The 19363-nt window shown below is 37.9% G+C and overlaps 2 protein-coding genes across 3 annotated transcripts; both read right to left on the bottom strand.

The window, feature by feature from the left end:
- Positions 1-6064: 6064 nt before the first annotated feature.
- Positions 6065-8585, bottom strand: LOC131430169 (calcium-independent phospholipase A2-gamma-like). Of its 2 annotated transcripts, none has more exons than XM_058594904.1 (6): positions 8391-8585; positions 8153-8238; positions 7666-8077; positions 7390-7610; positions 6901-7333; positions 6065-6580 (listed from the first exon to the last, which is right to left on the bottom strand). In XM_058594904.1, exons 1-6 carry the CDS (start codon positions 8410-8412, stop codon positions 6339-6341), a joined length of 1416 nt encoding a protein of 471 aa, XP_058450887.1. In that variant the 5' UTR covers positions 8413-8585; the 3' UTR covers positions 6065-6338. The 2 variants fall into 2 exon arrangements, with proteins under 2 accessions (XP_058450887.1, XP_058450888.1); XM_058594905.1 differs by having other exon boundaries at positions 8458-8571.
- Positions 8586-12414: 3829 nt separating this feature from the next.
- LOC131430167 (Fanconi anemia group I protein) lies at positions 12415-17596 on the bottom strand. The gene is made up of 10 exons (XM_058594903.1): positions 17306-17596; positions 16560-17250; positions 15851-16506; positions 15451-15788; positions 15002-15389; positions 14779-14943; positions 14568-14716; positions 13633-14489; positions 13355-13571; positions 12415-13293 (listed from the first exon to the last, which is right to left on the bottom strand). Exons 1-10 carry the CDS (start codon positions 17399-17401, stop codon positions 12468-12470), a joined length of 4383 nt encoding a protein of 1460 aa, XP_058450886.1. The 5' UTR covers positions 17402-17596; the 3' UTR covers positions 12415-12467.
- Between the last annotated feature and the right edge of the window lie 1767 nt (positions 17597-19363).

Below are 19363 nucleotides of genomic sequence, written 5' to 3'. Positions count from 1 at the left end.
TTCAACTTGATGATTCTCATACTAGGTTGCAATATTTCAAAACCCTTGTGTGGAGCATTCATAGACATTTTCATAGACACAACTTATACAAATGTTACATGCACATAGTTAGAATAAGCGGCAATAGTAAAATGATTCTATCGCAATTATCAACTGCCCGTATAGAATCGGATCGCGAAACGAGAATAAGCGACCGTTTGTTGCTTCAGAGAGGATCTCCACAGCAGCGTGCTAACCTTTGATTCATCGAGTCATCGAGATGTCATCGAGAGAAATTCGCTCTCGCACTGGTGTCTATTATATGTTAAATGAGCCATGCCGGGTTTTTGTTGTTTCGATGATATCCGTCTCTCTTTGATGGCACTGATTCAATCGTGTGAAGAGTAACCAGTGAGCGTTCTTTGATACGATAAAAGCCTTCCTTGGTATCATCATTGGTGTTAAAGACTGTCCCAGAAAGTATGGACGCATGCTGATTTCGCTGTAAATAATTCACAAGTGTTAGATATTCAAATTTTATTCGATATACTGATAATATTAGACTACAACAACAGAATATTATTCTCAACATTTGCTACTTAGCCATTGTAGACTAGCTAGCGCCCCTTCTTGCAAACGTTCCTCAATAAATTCCGTACAGACTTCTTGGCGACAAATTTTGACACTTTTTTCCAATCTTTTTCGAACTGTTGAATGGTTTCGGCTGCCGACACATGTTTCCTAATATGTGCCTTCGTTAATGCCCAAAATTCCTCAATTGGTCGAAGTTGTGGTCAATTTGGTGGATTCATGTCTTTTGGGACGAAATGACATTTTTGGTTGTATACCATTCTACCGTTGATTTCGAGTAGTGGCAAGAAGCGAGATCTTGCCAGAAGACAACAGGACCCTTGTGGCTTCGAATCATGGGTAGAAGTCGTTTTTGTAAACATTCCTTGATGTATATTTCGCTGTTCATTGAAACAGTGGCGATGAAGGGTTTCGAAATCTTACCGCAGCTGCAAATTGCTTGCCAGACCATGGCTTTCTTACCAAATTTTTCGACTTCAATCGATGTCTCGGAATGGTTTAACACTTGCCCTTTTCGCACCGTATAATATTGTGGTCCCGCAAGGATTTGTAATCGAGTTTCACGTAGGTTTCGTCGTCCATGAATATGCAGTTCAAATTTCCAGCAAGAATCGTATTGTACAGCTTTCGAACCCTCGGCCTGATCGATGCTTCTTGTTTCGGACTACGTTTTAGCTGTTTCTGCTTCTTATAGGTTCGAAGATTCAAACGTTCTTTAGCACGAAGAACATTTGACTTCGAAGTGCCAACTTTTTTGGACACATCCCGAACTGAAACCACCTTCTTTTGCTCGAACACCTTCAGTGTACGTTTATCCAACTGAGGGTTAGCAGGACCTTTTTTTCGACCCGTTTTCGGTTTATCCTCACCGAACTTCCTGATTGCATTTCGCATGACTTTTTCACTTACTCCTTCTCTTTTTGATATCTTTCTCAGTGACAGTCCGCGTTCTGTGCACCATTTGTACACAATTTTTCGACCATTTGTACACAATTTTTCGATGAAACAAACTAATGAAAACGAATAAATAACTGCACAAGTGGTTAGAGAAGAGTGTAAACAACAGGACGCAGCCCTAAAAATTGACAGATTCTGAACCATTGCGAAATGACAGCGGTTTTTGGTTGCGTCAATACATTCTGGGACAGTCTTTATTGGTAGAACAGAATTGTATCCACTTTTGATGTTTCACCGGAAGTGATGAAAACTGCAACGATGCTTTCAGCTTCTCTGACCTCCTATTTCCGTTGGAAAATAATCAATATTCGTTCAACAATCCGTGTCGTATGCTTAAATATCCAATTTAGCTTGCGAATCAGCCTGCTTTAGAAATAGAGCAATTCCAGAAATTGACAACAGAAAAGCTGGCATAATCAGGTTTGACTTTCTCCAAATTGAGTAGAGCTTCACACGTTTTTAGAATGGCAAACCATTAGTTTTGCATGTAGAGACCAATACGACTCAGACCTGATTTTTAAAAGGGCGGTCGTATTTTTTCAGCCTCTTTTTTTTTCAAAGTATGATTAGTCGGAAACTGTAAATTGCACGAAATTGTGTCTAAAACTGTGAATAATTTCTCAAATGATTTTACCTTTTGATTAAAATTTGAAATTTCGATAGTTATTTTTTACCGTTAAATTCAACTAAAACTGCGGCCCATTTCAACGTTTGACGGATGGGAAGTGATTGATTTCAAGTGGCACAATAATTGCAATACATATAACGTAAAAAGAACGTTTAGAAAAAACTTACTTTGTTCGACAATGTATTGAATCTTTTTATTTGGGGTATTTTCTTGGACTAAAAGTATAAAAAGAAATTACACAGAAAACATTTTCACTGAAGATCTGAAACAAGATTTTTTTCAAGTTTTTTTTTCAGTGTCGGAAAATAACTTGTCAAAATAACCATGCTTTCAGGCAGGGTTTGGGGGTTCAACAATGACCATAAAACTGCTCTAGTGAAAATGTTAAAATAATTCTTGAGATGGTCAACAGCCTAGGGTTATTCGCAATACTGATTTATTTCGTGTGCGATGATCTATTATAGATCTACAACTAAAACATGTCAATCGCAACACTGAGATCTAGTGAGTTGACATAACACCAAAACATTTACCGACAAATATATAAACATATGACAACCTGTCATTTCTAAACAGATATCCATCACAGCATTGTGAATAGCCTTATGCAGTGGAGCACCTCGCGAATTATTTTAACTTTAAGCAGACCCTGTCAGCTTGGAGCGAAATCAATCTTCAGTTCTACAACGCCATCGCACGGCATCACATTCAACATATCATGTCAATTGTATGGGTGCGCAGTACTGCTATTTTGGCACGCACGAATTTGACATTTCTCTCCCCTGCTTCTATGTACGAGATTCGATGCGGACTCGCCTGAGGGCATTATGTTCGCAAAAAAGGATGTTGCCAATAATTTGTTCGGAAAATGTGAGAGCTGGATATCTTGTTAATATGATGTCTTTGCTTTAAGTTAAAATTTGACAGTCGAGTAGTTATTTTGTCATAGTCGAAAATAACCCTGCTCGAAAGCATGGTTATTTTTGACAGATCGATAGTTGTTTTCCGACACAGTAAAAAAACTTTCAAAAATAAGTTTGTGTTATTTTTTTATACTTTCAGTCATAGAGAATACTTCAGTAAAAAGTTTGAATACATTGTCAAGGGAAATAAGTTTTTCTCGAAAATTTTCTCTGTATTGCAATTATACCCGCTTGTGCGGAATTCTGGCAACCGTCAGAAGACTGGCTGCATTCCGGCTGCTGTCAAAATTGTTCAGGCGAAATTGCGTCATTATCTCGCCGTATGTGTCTTGTTTATTTCTCTCTTCCTTCTTTTTTCATTTTTTATTCGACTTCATTTGATGTTTGTCAATCCCGCATGTGCATACAAAAACCGAATCTTGAGACGAGTTAAATGAGATTGAAATATGTGTATGTTTGGTAGTGAGAAAGCACTGTTATTGGCAATAACATTTTCATAATTAGTATGTATGAAGGGCAATAATTTATTGCCTTTCATATGTACTTTTTAATGAAAAAATGAAACCAAGACGCTAAAAATGTAGAACCGATTCAAAACGGTTCTGCCAATCTTGTATGGCAAGAATCTGGCAGAAACAGAACCGTTACTAACCGCTAGGCGAAATTCTCTGCCGGAAACGGTTGTTGCATTGTTGCCAGACTTTTGCCGGAATTCTGGCAGAATTCCGGCAAAAATGGCTGGCAGACATAGCCAACCGTCTGGGGGGAAATCTGCCCGCCGAGTACAAGTGGGATCATTTTGTTTTCAGTGTAAAATAAACCCAAATAACTTTCCATGTCACCCGCATAGCGTTTTGGCTACCTGGGCAGCCATGGCCACCAGACGGCTACCAAAATTGATTCAGTGACTGTTATCAAATCCAATTTGACAAAACAAAGTCGCCTGTATCTAAGTTAGCCGAGCGTTTTCATCTTCTCACCTCCGCTGAAAATGTCAAAGATTTCAATGTGGAAAAATCCTGGTGGAAACGGTTGTATCGTTTGAGTTGTATATCTGGCAGCGGTGAGGCAGTCGGTCACCAGAATGTCTGCCAGCCATATTTTTCCAGCTGGCAGCGTTTAGTCAACCATCTGGCAGCCATGCGTATGCGGGCAGTGATGGCATTTCACCAGAGTGATACACTCTGGTGTAAGATTCTTCTGTACACAGGGGATTCTAGAAGCGGAACATCACACTAAAAGGAAAGCGCACTTCTTCTCAGTGTAGAATAGACAGAATTTGAGTGCGTGCTTGTGGTTAAAGCAGCTGGCGCGAGTGAAACACATTCTCTTCGCATGAATCGCTCTCACGCGCTTTCGCCTAAATACACCCCAGTGACCACTGAAGTGTGCTAGTGAGCGAACACTTCTGTGATTTAATTTTGAAATTTATAAAAGGTAACGATGGCCTTGCTATGACAATCTTTTTCTCGCTCTCATGATGCGTGCACACTTTATATAACAGTGGTATATATGTGTGAAAGAAAAGAGCTCTCGTTGATGATGTCAGTGCGAGGGGAGAAATTATACTTGCTCTTCGTTACACAGAGGAGATGGACATCTCTGTTTCCATCCATCAAATTTTGCAATGGGCAGCTGTTTTGGTTAAATTCAACTACTCGATCAGAAATAACCGCATGACTGTCAAATTTTAACTAAAAGTTAAAATAATTCGTTTTAATTCGTTATATTATACATGTATCGTGTGCATGTAATTTAAGAATCCAACAAACTCTTTTGCGATCACTGCGCTGCTCGAGTGGCGAGCTTTGAACTAAGCGATGGTGATAATTTTCAGATTTTGCTTGAAGATTCGAAAAAAATGCAGGGGTTTTATTTTTTTCTTATGAATCGAATACTAACATACAAAAACGTCTGAAAATTTGGTAAAAAAAAATCGATCATTAATGATTTAGTAACTTTCCGTGATATGTTGGATTGATATTTATGGAGAAATCGTAAGATGAAATATCAAATTCGAAGAAGTGAGGTTGGGTACTGTTTTCATATCTGGAAAATTCTTTGTTTTCATGATTGGATTCTGAGATTAATTGATAAAGTATGATCAAAAGCTGTATTATTAGTCTATTTACTCATGTTTTATCATCTAAATCAAATCTGTATGTAAACTGAAAATTTCAAATTTCATCCCAGATTTTCAAGTGTATAGGACAATTTTAAATCATATGTTTTATGACAACACGTGTATAATCATTTCTTTTACCCATATTTGTAAGGTTTTGCCATCTGCATTCGTTCAAACTCAAGTAATTTGAAAAATTCGTGCGAAATTTCTCTAAATACATGGGATATATCAAAACAATCACCATAACGCTATCTCGTGGTAATCACTCTGATTAGATTCTTCAATACTGTTATCTCTGTTATAATTTGAAAAATTTCGACTGGAATTTTTGAGATTTATATGTTTTAGAAATACATGGAACGTCAAGATCTGGTGTTATCTCGAGAAAACAAATTCTAAACTTTTTCTACGTCCAGAAATACGTACGCCGGACCAAAATGTGTAGAGTAGTCACCGTAATTTCACCGAAATCAGTAAATTAAAGGTACAAATTCACCGGAAACACGACAACCAAAGTTCGGTAAATCATCAAATAGCTGTTTTGCGTCAATTAAAAACTGTGTAGATAAATATTGTTTCAGTTTTTAGTGGTTTCAAGACCGAATGTAGCATTGGATGAATGAAGGGCATTTCTAATATTAGAATTGGCTGAACGTAAAAGTAATTTATGGTAACACATAAATTGCATGGATTCAATAGCCTTATACTCGACCAACAAAAATGTTCACACAAGCTCTTAAAAGTTCAAAATCTTGTTTCAAATACTCGTCGCTATAATGCTTTATGCTAAATAGATTTCAAGTAAGAATGAAAGCACTTGTAGGCATTTTCTTTTTCAGTATCAAACATAAAAGTCCACAGTTTTCGTTACGGTGATCAGTTCATGAAATGTTTATTCATTCAGATTTTTTGCAAAGAAGTTGAACTTCTTAGTCCGGTAACATAAATTAGAAACAATACTTTCATAAGTCTATCAACAAGTTCGTCAACAAATTGTTCAAACATTGATAAAATACTACTGACAGAGATAAAATGACACTAGATACACTGTTATTTTAAAACGAAAGTTAATCTAATACCTGTCAATATCTTTGGAACTGTTCTACTTATACTAACTTTTCATTAAAAAAAAAGATTAACTAAAAGCTGCTCGAATTGAGTCGTATGTTGTTGAGATAATACTCCGCTTCCGGGTAAGTAAATCAGCCACTAATTCGAATTTATCTTCATTCCTCCTGTAATACTCCATGGTATCCCGTTCCAGTTGAGCAAGTTTTTCCGGGCGTACCTCAACCATGGAGAGAAACTCCGTTAGATATGGATTGAAACGAAAGTAATGACCGGGAGGCAGGAGGTCACTGAGGATGGTGTGAGTTGCTGAAATTAAATAGTGGTTTTGGTCATAAAGTCGATTGTTGGAAAATATGCATTTTATAATTGAATTAAATATCTAAAGAAGAGAAGAGGGGTAACCGAGGCTAAATCGGACACTTTTTTGAAAAATGAAAAAAACAGCCTATACCACTAGATTTAACCCAAGTTATGTCTACCGTTGTGTAGATTCATACTTCAGCTACAACTTCCAATTGGTGATTTGGAAAAATATGCATTAGTTTTCATACCAAGTCGCACACAAATGACCCCTCCCTAGGTATACGCGCCCGATGTACATTAATATCATAAACCCATCAACATACCTTCTGTGTCTGTCGCAGAATCGAGAATTCGAAGAAACTTGGTTTTCCAGGAACTGGAAAGTGACGCTCGCTCTAGTATGGTTGGACTAATAATCTTTTGTCCATCTTTCCAGTAACTGTGTGGGTTTCGTGGCCTACCCGTACCAAAAGAAACTACACACTGCATTCGCTCTCCAGGCCATAAGCATTTGGCTTCGTGAATAGCAACCGTAGTTGGATTGTTGTATAAAATTCCGCCGTCCTGGTGCAGCTGGCCACCGAGCTGGAAGTCACTGAAATATGCTGGCGCCGCAGAAGAGGCCCTTACCACTTCCCATAAGCGCGCCGTGTGGCTTCCCGAGTACACCGAATGTACGTTCGGAGGGAATGTATAATTTCGAAATACATGAGCATCAATGTACTCCTCACAAATGGTCGTCGAAACAAAGCAAAGCTAGAATCGTTTCAAATCGTTATATTATAAATGTATCGTGTGCAAGTAAACTGTACCTTTGGAACATTAGGAAGTTGACATGTATCAATTATTCTTCGATGACCGATATGACGCTTCAGTAATGTTTCATACAAATCTATGTCGTAATAAGCGTGGCTTGAAACAAGGCGTGAAGCTCCTGTCAGTTTGTCCAATGTCGTTGGACGGTAGAACATTTTGCGACTCATCTTCTTATAGAGATGGATTGCATCATCGAGCGTAAGATTCTTTTCAGATGCTAAGCATATGTATTAGCATATATCAATGATAATAAGATGTCAAACAGTACATACCAAGCGTGCAAACAAGTATTGCTCCTGTTGACACACCACAAACTAGATCGAAAAGTTCAAATATCCTTCGATTGGTCAACTTTTCAATCTTTCGAAGCAGCTCCATGACAATAAGACCACGGATGCCGCCACCATCTATACTGAGAATTCTAATACCCGGACTAGGGAGCGGTGCCACATGCCCAAGCAAAGTCAATCCAAGTCGTGCATTGTCTACAATCGCCTGGTCTGAGGAGTGCAGCAATTCCTTTAATAGCTCAACCGCTCCTTCTTGTATGGCAAAACTTTTTTCGTTCGGTGCTCGGTCGAGTTTATCAACTAGCTCACGCAAAACCTGTCGCTGGCGATCAACTGGTATCGCCTTCCGTCGCAAATCCAACAAAGCATGAAGCGTTTGAGATTGATTCCAGCGCTGAAACGAAAAATTCGCAAAAATAATCAATGCCATAACTTATATAATTTTCATGACATGACAAAATTAGCGTACTTTTTGATACTGGGGAAACTTTTCTCGTTCAATCCACGTCCCCAAAGGTAAAATTCCGGTTCGATTGGATATTGGCAATCGACTGCCTGTGTATACAAACAAACGAATACAGCTATTTTATGGGGTAAAGCGTTTAAACTACTACGGATAAAAGAGTGAAATTTTATATCTTGATAAAACGATATATTTTGAACAATGTATGAAATGCGATCACATTATTCTTGTTACCAAAACGAACCAATTGCTTTCCAACTTGTCATAATTTCTCAGTTTTTAACACCTGGGAGATACAATTGCGAACATACTTTTTAGGAAAGTATGCATTTGATTAGTAAATTTCACAACATAATTCCTACCGCGCGACTATCTGCGAACAAAACATTTAAATATGGTACATGATGTATTCAAGTAAAAACAGTTGTGATTTGATTTGACAAGCAACAAAACAGTCATCTCTCAATTTAACGGAAACTTATAATTTTTTGAAAGATTTTGAATATTTGAGGTATTTTTAACAAAACTATTTACCCATAATTACTTGCATAGTCTGCTAATAAAATTTTCGGAAAACAATATTGTGTATGTTTTTACGAACCTTTACCACAGACTAACAGACAGGACACTCAAATTAGATTCTTCAATCATTTTAACGGTCATTTCAAATATTCCTTTATTTGGGACAGTACTCACATGTGACATGATGGCGCCACGTTACCCTATCAAAAACATCCTGTCTGTCATCTAGACTGTGTTTATTTTTTTCATTTACCAACAGAGTTGCCATTCATACAGAATTACCTGTAATATATTGATTTGTATACGTCTATGCGAATTTCATGCAGGATACAGATTTAATACATATTGCCAAAACTATATACATAATTGTGCCTACTTCTCATCCTCCAACGCAATACAAAATCGAACCCGTTTTGTTACAATATTTACTTGCTTCTGGTCTGCCGCCACTTAATTTCGGGTGAAAACTACCAACACAATAAAAAATAGTCTAGATGAACAACGTTTAGTCAAATAAATGGTTACCTTCCAACATCGCGAAAAAGTTAAATATATTATCAACGTAATCCAATAATTTATTGTGACGATTCATTTTGAAATATTTTGATGAAATCAGGCATCCCTGCAAGCAGCTGATCGGTGTTGACAAACGAGGGGAAACCAACTAGTAAAAAAACTTTTACATAACACAAGGGGTGTACTGATAGTAAATAGTTCGCGCAGTACAATATAGGTGGAACTAGTGCATCACGAAAAATTATTTTTATATGAATTTACTCATACTGTCATGTCTGTTAGTCTGTGCCTTTACTGTCTCCGTGAAATATCATTGAGACCGTACTGCGAGGAGACTAACTGTATGTTTGCTATGAGTATGTTAGTATGAGTGAAATTTTATGATATTTGCGATATTTAATTTTACACAACAAAGTTCATACGTTCAGTCTCGGGTACACTACAGAATCCTGTACCGACCCTTGAGAAAGCGGTTAGATCTTGTTGGGCATTGAGCGTTTGTTGCACGACATGCTGAACGAGATATTCGTTCAGTTTGCTGGAACAGTTTGTTGAAATTTTTCTCCTCAAAAATAATGTGGAAATTGGGTGTGTTTTTTCGTATAAAAAAATGTGTTGTGTTTCTACTCGAAGTAGAAATATTATACAGGTGTTTATTTAAAAAAACAGGTAGTTAGAATTCACCAAATGTTGTAATATCTTTGAAAACCCCTTCCTCAATAGGTAATTTAATGTTATTAGCTGCACATTGATGCATCATGGGTTACTTAACATCGATTAAATTCATAAAGTTTGTTAGGTGGGACAGAATATATGAATTGGCCAAAATACCTCTGTTATCCTACTTGTACCTACGAGCTTTTATGTGGACTCGACTGGAGGCGCCATGCTCGTAAAAAAGTATGTCGCTTATGATTTGTTCGTAAAATTTGAGAGCTGAATATCTTGTTAATATGATGTCTTTGATACTGTGCAGTTCTTTTTCTTATATAAACCTACAGGACTAGGCAGCCAAGAAGGAATCTATTATGTGAAATTGAAAAATCATCTTTATTTTTCCAAGAAGGAATCCATTATGTGAAATTAAGAAGCATCGCGGCCAATAATGCCATCTGTCGAATTTTTCTCTTCTGGATTTTTCGGACTGCTCAGTTAGATCGTGACATTCTCAATAAAATTTGGATGAATTTCATTTGTCACGTTTTATGATAATCATTTTAGGAATATAGTAAATTTTGTTACATAAACTAATTCACGACACATAGAAAACAGGAATGTTTTAAGTGATTGAGCGTAGTTGGCATTATTGCTTCAACAACATCAAAGCATTGAGCTAACCAGAGCTGGACATTGCTAGCATTTTAAAAGTCGGTTACCTTAGAAAATAATGATTTCTTATAATACCAATTTTATTGTATTCAACTCGTAGTTGTTTCAACATAAACCCCAAGGTTGCATAAATTAGAGTTATTTTTTATGAGCAATTTATGCTCACGATATAACCACCGAACCCAACGTGCGCGTCTCACACAACCACAATTCGAAACAGCAGCGCGAAAGCATTACAGGAAATGATAAAAAGGCATAAAATTCACTTAAAACTGTTTCAAATTACGGTTATTTCGGATAAAGTTTTATAATTTTGAGTTGCCTTTTTAGACTCTGTGAAATTTTGCTTCAAAAACACTATTTTCCAGTTCTAAAACCATCTCCGTGGAACGAAACAGTAGTCGTTTATACATTTCAAAAACCAATTACGGCTCGGCAAAGCAAAATTTCAATATTCTAGGACTACTTATTTGTGATAAATTGAATTGCGAAAGCTGTGTTTTCGGTTTTTCGAAATTCGGTCTAATTTTTGAATTTTATCTTTAAAAAAACTTTGAAGATGTTTTCAAAATGAAAACTAATCACATCACTTATATTTACGATTTTGATGACTTGGGGTTCCCATCACTAGAGTATAGAAGTTAAATTTTTCGCCATGATCAAACCACAGATAACAGACATCCAATTAGAGATTTCAATTTGTGTATGAAATTTAATGGTTGTTTTGGAAAGCAATCACCTTCGAGCAGCCCAGTAATTCCTTATGGGCTCTTGCGTTCGAGCTTTCATACAATGGTAATTTATTCGTGCAGTCATGCGCAATGTTGACTTTATCGGGTTTCTCCTTGTATGCTTCACACAGCTTTTATGAGAAAGTTTGTATTAGCTTGGATGTCTGTTCTGTGTGACCAAACGAAAATTGATTCCCCTTCGTTTTGAATAATTATTGATAGATTAAGATTCTCTGAAAAAGCCTGGATTGAGTGGGTGTACGTTATTTGGCCGAATTTTGTTTGGCATAACTTTGTTTGGCATAAATTTGTTTGGCATAACTTTTGTTTGGCATAAATCTATTTGGCATAATGTCGTTTGGCATAAAATAAAAAATATACACTGTTTCATTTGGCATAATTGTTGTTTGGCATAATTTTCATTTGACATAATTTCAATTGTGCATATTTTCTTTTGATTCGTTTTATTCTGGGAGTGATTTAAAAGGTTGAAATACATAACGGCCTGAAACACTTGGATTATAGGTTTTCCGATTAGTGTTCCGATTAGTGATTGGACGACTCGGACTGCGTTACCTCGGCGGCTTGGCGCCGCCGAGGTTGCCTTGTCCTCGTTGTGGTCTAAAACTAGAAAATATATTGCGGTTTTTTAATGCGAGGCCAAGGGATAGCTCCTAGCTTTGAATAGACCGGGCAAACGAGTGGATTACAGGTTTGTGTGCGTGGGCCGCCGCTTCCGACGGCGGGTCGGCGGCCGACTCAGCCGGCGTCGCCTCGGTGGCTGAGTGCCACCGAGGCTCCTTGGCTTCGTTTATGTGGCTGCGCCACATTGATAAACACATAACAAAGATATTCGCTTTAAAATCGAGAGTAAGAATCGAGCACTAATCGGAAATACTCCCGGAATAAATAGAATATCCAAAGAAAATATGCACAATTGAAATTATGACAAATGAAAATTATGCCAAACAACAGTTATGCCAAATGAAACAGTATGTCTTTTTATTTTATGTCAAAAGACATTATGCCAAACAAATTTATGCCAATCAAAAGTTATGCCAGTCAAATTTATGCCAAACAAATTTATGCCAAATAAAATTCGGCCAAATAACGTACACCCGGATTCAGTCAACAGTTTATGCGCAAAACCCAATAAAAACAACAAAGCGCTTTGCAAAATTAAGCTCCAAAGACGCCTATATTTCATTACATATTTTTGTACGCTAGGTTTTCTTATCAATTGTTCTCGACGATCGTCTTCCCGGACCGAGTGTTTTTGTCACTTTAGTTGCCGATGCAACTGCTGAAAGTTCATTAACCGTTTCTAAAGCTTTCTTATTAATTTTCGGGGAGGTTCCTTTCTTTTTCAATACCTTGCGTTTCTTAGCAGCTGAAGCAATGACACTGCTATGGTTTTCAACATCCCTCTCATCAGCGTTCATTCTTTTTTTCGCTGACCTTCGCTTACTTTTCTCATTTAGCAATGCTAAATTTTTCAAAGCCAAATTCTCATTACCAATGTCTGACAACTCCGTGTTAGACTCCTGTTCATCAAGTTGACTTTCTTCCGCTGCCACGGACGAAGCCCCAAGGGATGATGATGTTGGTTTGCTCAGTGGTTCAATGTGTTCATCGTGCCACGTGTCCAGATCGGCTAGATCACCAAACTCGGAGGAAGTCTCATCCTGCCTCCCATCGAACGCTTTCTTGATAGCCTCAACCAGTGCGGGTTCCTTTATTCGGAAATCTCTCACCGTTCCCAAGTGTAGCAGATATGTAAGATCTTTCTTTGTCTTTTTACTAAGCATTAAAACGAACCTGTTGAAGGTTTCGATTCGAAAGACCACCTTCGGTATGAGTTTTGTCTGACGAATTACTTTTTCCCTGTTTCGTTTAGCATCATTGGCTGGTTTCGATTTGGAAGTTTCCCCTAAATCATCATCTTCATCGGCCTGTTCCGTCTGTCCCAGAATATTTTCCTCGATGAATGGAAATAGATTGTAAATCCTCACAGCCAATGGTTTGGAAGACTTGATAACTAAATTAAACCTGCAAAAAAAGCATCGCTCAGTTTATGGTTTTATAAAGCCTAACAAACTTTGATCGCTACTTGGTAGAGTCATGAGAAACAGCCGCAATCGGATGTCTTGCAAGGAAGTGTTTAGTAAGATTCGACAAGCAGGAGTAGACACCGATCAGAAGTTTCAAAAGAGAGTCCATACATGTTCCCAATGGTAACTGCGTGTTTGCCAAATGCGTAGCTGCCATCATCACATGGACAAGCTGAGAACACATCGATCTTTCGACGGATTTTAATTGCTGTAAATCTATGAGAAATAGTAATTTTTATTTTGAAATTTAACGAATTAAAAGAAATACTTTTCTTACATTCTTCATTTTCGCCATGACCGTAAATCTTCAATCGACATAGAATGCTGTTCGTTCGCAGAATGAAGTGATCCACATCATCCAGTTGCTGTTTTAGAGCATTGCATAGAGCTATAAATGCAGATTCAACCGTTAAGGAACTGATCGACTTTAAGGTAAAATTCGGAACAAGTTCGTCTTGTTCAAGTTGACCGAATTTTTTTTCAACAAGCATAGACACAGTATCGAAATAGGCACCAGTTTGTGTTTTCATTCGCAAATCAAATAATATTCTATGAACTATACCCAAAGATTTTTGCTTAAGTTTGGTATTTGTGCAGAAATTTTGTAGCCATATATAAGCTGCATTGAGAAGATCGTTTTCCATGATGTTAGATTTGTATAAAATCTCCAAACAAACGAACAGATTGCAAACCGTCTTTTCTCCGGCCGTATCAGATTCTGCTCCATCATCGAAGTATTTATCAATAATTTCGTGCATCGTTTCGAATATTTCCCTCTTGAAATCCGACTGTGCTGAACAACAAATTAATCTCAGAAATTCTGCAAATTTCCGTTCGTACACATCCAGAGCGGTGAGCAACGCCTGTCGGAAGCATTCTCCGGCACCGAGTGCTACTTGGATGTTCCCATTACCGGCCAGTTGATTGGTTTGCTTTACACATCGCTCGAATACGGTTTTCCCACATTCACAGAGATGATTGAAAATGCGTTTGCTGTGTTTAATCTGCCAATATTCTGGGGTGTGGCGTAAAGCTTCCAGCTTTTCGGAGCTCACTTTTAGCACGAACAGGGTAAAGTCGCGGTTCGTTCGAAGTGCTTCTAGGTCTTGTTGCGGTCCGCTACTAGTTAAATCACTGGGAAATAGAATAGAATAATTTTTCAAAGCGCTACCTTGTGGATAAGCGAAAAAAAACAAATAAATAGTTATTTACTCAAACACAATCTTCAATAAGCGCTCCACCGTGGCAATGTCCCACGCATTGTCGGGTTTAAATACAACACCCTTTCCGCCAATACCTCCCGCAGTCAACGCAATTGTTTCGTTGTTAGCCTTTTTACCAGCTCTTTTCGGTTCCATTTTCTAGAAGTGAAAAAAAAACGAATTTGAAGTTTCAAATGAATCAACTGGATAAAACTTTGCACCTTAATTTTGTCGTAGCAGCTTTGATGGTGTTTGAAAAGCTTTAACAAATCACGATGACAAGCATTGTCAATTTTCGCATTCCAGATGCAATAAGCCATACCAGCTTCGATTGTATTCAGGTATTGACATCCAATATTGCTTGTCTTGGCATCAAGCGTTCCAATCTAGAAACAATGATCTTTTTAATTATAAATAAGGGTCACTTGTTTCAAGCAAACTCACGATTCCCAGACTGTCCAGTGAAATAGTATCGATTTGTTTCACTACATCATTCAGTAGCTTCTTAACACCTTCATTGTCGTGCTGGACATCATGCTGATCAGACAGTGTCACGCAGTGAACCATAAAGGCTGTCAGTTTGCCAACATTGTCGAAAATCTCAAATTGTTGCAGTTGATCATTATCTGCATCCTCTGAATTATCCTGTTTGTAACGAACACACTTTTCAAAGTCTATTTGAAATGCACCTTCAACCGATTCGTTAAAATAGTTGCAAAAATGCCAATCAATAAATTGCAGAACGTGGGGAAGAAGTTTGCTGTTAAATTCCACTGCTCTACCAAGACTATCGTAAAGTAGTTCACGAATTTCTATCGTTTGTGTAAAGCATCTGAAAAGAATTGCTCAACTATAGTAATCATCACACTAAACATAATTTCTGGATGGCTTACCGTCGAAGTATACCCAAAATCTCAAGTGTTAACATATCAAAGTGCATGTCGGGATTATCTGCGCGTCCAAGTGTGGACTGAGACAGCAATGACATTCCCGAAATGGACAGTTGAGTGAGATTTCCGGCCGAACCACCGAGAACCGCACGACGCGAGTTGTTGTTCTTGAGTTGTTTCATTAGAGAACAAAATCCGAATACCCCCATCATGCGGGTGTGAGTCGCGCTGTGATACATTGCCTTCCGGAGTACCTCTATGAAAGCGTCTCGGATCCTATGAGAAATACGAATTAACGGAAACAAGAAGGCCATGATACGCATCGAGTGAAGACCGTCGATCTAAAAGATTTCAATGTAATTTAAAGCCATAGACGTATCAAATGATGAAGAACCAAACTTACCATCAATAGATATTCCAAAATGTAGTCGATCGACGAATTACACTCGGACAAGGTTAACGCACTTGTGAGGCTCAACGTAATCAAACACTCGGAGAATTGTTGGGAATCAAGCTCAGCAAATAAATACTGCTTCAGTTTTCCTACTATTCCATTTCCAAAGATGAACCGTTTCTTGACAAAATATTGCATAAATGTGATAGCAATAGTGTGGAGTTTTGGTTGCTTCTTTGCAATCAACAGGGCAAATGCAAAATGTATTATTCCGGGAGTTACTACCTCCATGCCTTCCTGGCTATGCTCGGTCAAAATGGTCAATACTCGTTCGACATCGGGTACAGTACCAGATTCGATCCGTCCACGACACCACGCAGAATGCTTACAAATTTCGTTTTCGTTTTCATTTCCCAAAACTAATTTTGTCAAAAATAGCATCACTTGAGAAGACACTACCTTCATGGTATCCGGGCAACGGTTTATTTTGCTCATCGCAATAAGAGCACTTACTACAAAGGGAGTCAACAAAAATTCAGGCAAGCTTTGAAATGGTTTAAACATTGCCACCACTTGTAGCTCGTCCAAACGAAATTCAGTGACATTAGATAAATGATACAGTACTGTTTCTTCTGCTTCCCGAATTTCTTTATCCGAGACGGGCTCTAGAAAGATCAAAATTATAATATATCAGCTATATTACAATTCCTATGTTTACCAATGCTATCGAAATCCGTAGTGTCTCCTCCGTCACTCAACACCTTCTTGTAGTAATGCTTATGGAAATATTTTTGCAATGCATAGATGGGAATCACCAACAAGCTAGTATAGTTTAGACATATATGAAATAGCTGAAAAGATAGGGCTGGTAGTTCCAGGGGTTGAAAACCACGTATAGCATCACAGATTTTTTGAATAACTAGTGTTGCCTCATCTTTGTTCAAGGGTATTTCGCGGAACATCGCCGTAAATGATGTTAGAATACCGTTCTGAATCTTCATTTTGAGCAAATCATCCAGCACCTTTTTACGATACTCACTACCAGTCATGATAAACCCGTTTACGTTGAATTTGCTCACCTGTTCAAGCAACAACTTTAGTACATCTGGTAAGAGATCCTTCCAACCCATACATTTAGGATCTCCTGCTCGAATTGACTCTACACAGTATTCCAGAATTTCTACTAACTGATCCGCGCTGAATTTTGGTAGGTCCAACACTAACCGAGACACAATGTCAAATACAACCTTCGTGCTTAGTTCGGTTCGATTCAATTGATTCAGAACGGCCAATGCTACTTGAAAACGCTTTTCCTGTGACTTGCTTGAATGCGCCAATCCAACGAGAACAAAATGCCATAACGTAAAACCGTCGGCCGTTTTGATGTTGGACGCCACCAGATCGGTAAGCTAAGTTGAAACATTACGATTTTATACTATTTACTGTCGAAAGTCATATCCTTACCTCCTTATTCGGAATCCTCTCCAGAATCTCTTTCAGCTCATCATTTTTCTTCTGTTGTCCCAGTTTAATAACTGCAGCCGCTATATTCGGTGGCATTTTGTTCTACTTCTCTACTATAACTGAGGTTTCAATATCTTGCTTTTATTATTTACATCGTAACTTCACTATCGGACACCACATTTACAACGGCTCAGAAATTAATCATGAAATAACTTGACAATAATCAGCATATATTCGCGCTCATAGATTACCGGTTAAGTGTTGTTTACTTCGAACATGTTTCAAACCGATTCAAATGTCATGTTGCATGGAAAATCACTTAAAATGTTGCACAAGATTTTTTGGTGATCTTTCACCCACGTCATTATTTGGGGTGTACAAAAAGAAAGCCTATTCGTAATCCACCTAGTGGTGTCCACCACCTGGTGTGTGTCTTTCTCTTTTATCGATACAGTCTCATTAAAATACTTTCTACCTTTTTATTAAAACAATTTCTAACAATGATTTGGGCTTTTGACATTTGGGCTTTTTGATACTAACATTGATTCGGATAGTTTAGGAAAGCATGCTTCAGCGTTTATGTTACATATTTCTCGGTTATTTTTTTTATTTAAAAGATATTTTATTCAGGCCTATTTGCGTACAAGCTTTACGTGGCCGATTGAGCCGATTTTTTAAATATAAATTTTTTTGTATTCGATCTCGTTGTCACCCTTTTTCTAAGGGGGAGAGGAGCTTCCCGCATACGTATGGCTGCCAGATGGCTGACTAAACGCTGCCAGCTGGAAAAATATGGCTGGCAGACATTCTGGTGATCGACTGCCTCACCGCTGTCAGATACACAACTCAAACGATACAACCGTATCTACCAGGATTTTTCCAAATTGAAATCTTTGACATTTTCAGTGAAAGTGAGAAGATGAAAACGCTCGGCTAACTTAGATACAGGCGACTTTGTTTTGTCAAATTGGATTTGACAACCGTCACTGAATCAATTTTGGTAGCCGTCTGGTGGCCATGGCTGCCCAGGTAGCCAAAACACTATGCGGGTTCCATTTTCCTTCTGCGAGGATTGAGGGGCAGTTTGTTCGTGGTTCGTCTCGTCATCCATTGCCGTGGTATTGTTGTTGATTTCGTTGCTAGTTGCTGTAGATGCGCCTTGTTGTACATTGTTTGCAGTTGCTGGTTGGTTAGATGGTAAGCTGTTAATTGCAGCTGGTGTACTTTGTTCTATAGGGGATACGTTGGATGGTTTCGTTGAAGGGGATGCTTCACTGTTGTTGGTGACAGTCACAGGTGTACTGGGGTTGCTTGGGGTTGGTGTGAAGGAAGCACCGTTGTCCTTTGGTATAGTTGTCTCCTTGATATTTCTCGGTTGATTTTTCAAATGTCCGTATGAGCAATTGACAGTTTATCTTTCGATTATTGTGATTTTCACTGGCGGCTAACAAAGATTGCGATGCGTCAAGATAGCGACAGAATGCCGCAAAGATAGCGAAACTGTCATTTGCATCGATTCAAACTCTCCGAGACCACAAACCAGAAAAATATTTTTGTCAAATTGATCGTTAATTGACCATGATTTTATAACCAAAATAATTATACAATGATACTTTGTATTGATCGACGTCTTTGTCTTCAAAACATCGTGCTCACTCGGAACATTGTAAATATTAACTATAAAAATAAACTACCATAAAAATCTAAACCGTCTACTCTAAAACTTCAGTCGTCTTTGACAGATACATGCTTGTTGATGCTTTTAGTGAACAAACAAAAAATTCTTATCGATAGAGAATATTAATTTTCAAATCTGTAATTGCTTCTAATCCATCAGACGATTTATTTCTCTATTCACTCTAATGCTTGATATAAAAATTTTGTAAACTTCAATACAACAGACAGCGAAGTGGTTAAAAAACTGCCCAACTACTGGCAGAAATGCCAGATAAAATGTTCTCGTTTGCATATTAGGAATCCTCCAATGCAAGTGTTGAAATTTAAAAGTATGACGAGAAAAAACAAACAAGAAGGCCAACGCAATTTCAGAAGTCTGTA

Source organism: Malaya genurostris, chromosome 2 (genome assembly GCF_030247185.1).
Source record: "Malaya genurostris strain Urasoe2022 chromosome 2, Malgen_1.1, whole genome shotgun sequence".
Classification (NCBI taxonomy): domain Eukaryota; kingdom Metazoa; phylum Arthropoda; class Insecta; order Diptera; family Culicidae; genus Malaya; species Malaya genurostris.
This window is presented reverse-complemented; position numbering and strand designations above follow the sequence as displayed.

What these genes read in the sequence shown, in the direction of transcription:
- LOC131430169 (XM_058594904.1), bottom strand. Translation starts at nt 8,412, where the DNA reads ATGACAAGTTGGAAAGCAATTG. An exon ending in AGTTTCCCCAGTATCAAAAA is followed by an intron (nt 8,078 to 8,152) that starts GTACGCTAATTT and finishes TTTTCGTTTCAG; the next exon opens with CGCTGGAATCAATCTCAAAC. An exon ending in AACTTCCTAATGTTCCAAAG is followed by an intron (nt 7,334 to 7,389) that starts GTACAGTTTACT and finishes AAACGATTCTAG; the next exon opens with CTTTGCTTTGTTTCGACGAC.
- LOC131430167 (XM_058594903.1), bottom strand. Translation starts at nt 17,401, where the DNA reads ATGCCACCGAATATAGCGGCTGCAGTTATTAAACTGGGACAACAGAAG. An exon ending in ATTTTGGGTATACTTCGACG is followed by an intron (nt 15,390 to 15,450) that starts GTAAGCCATCCA and finishes AATTCTTTTCAG; the next exon opens with ATGCTTTACACAAACGATAG. An exon ending in GCTGCTACGACAAAATTAAG is followed by an intron (nt 14,717 to 14,778) that starts GTGCAAAGTTTT and finishes TTTCACTTCTAG; the next exon opens with AAAATGGAACCGAAAAGAGC.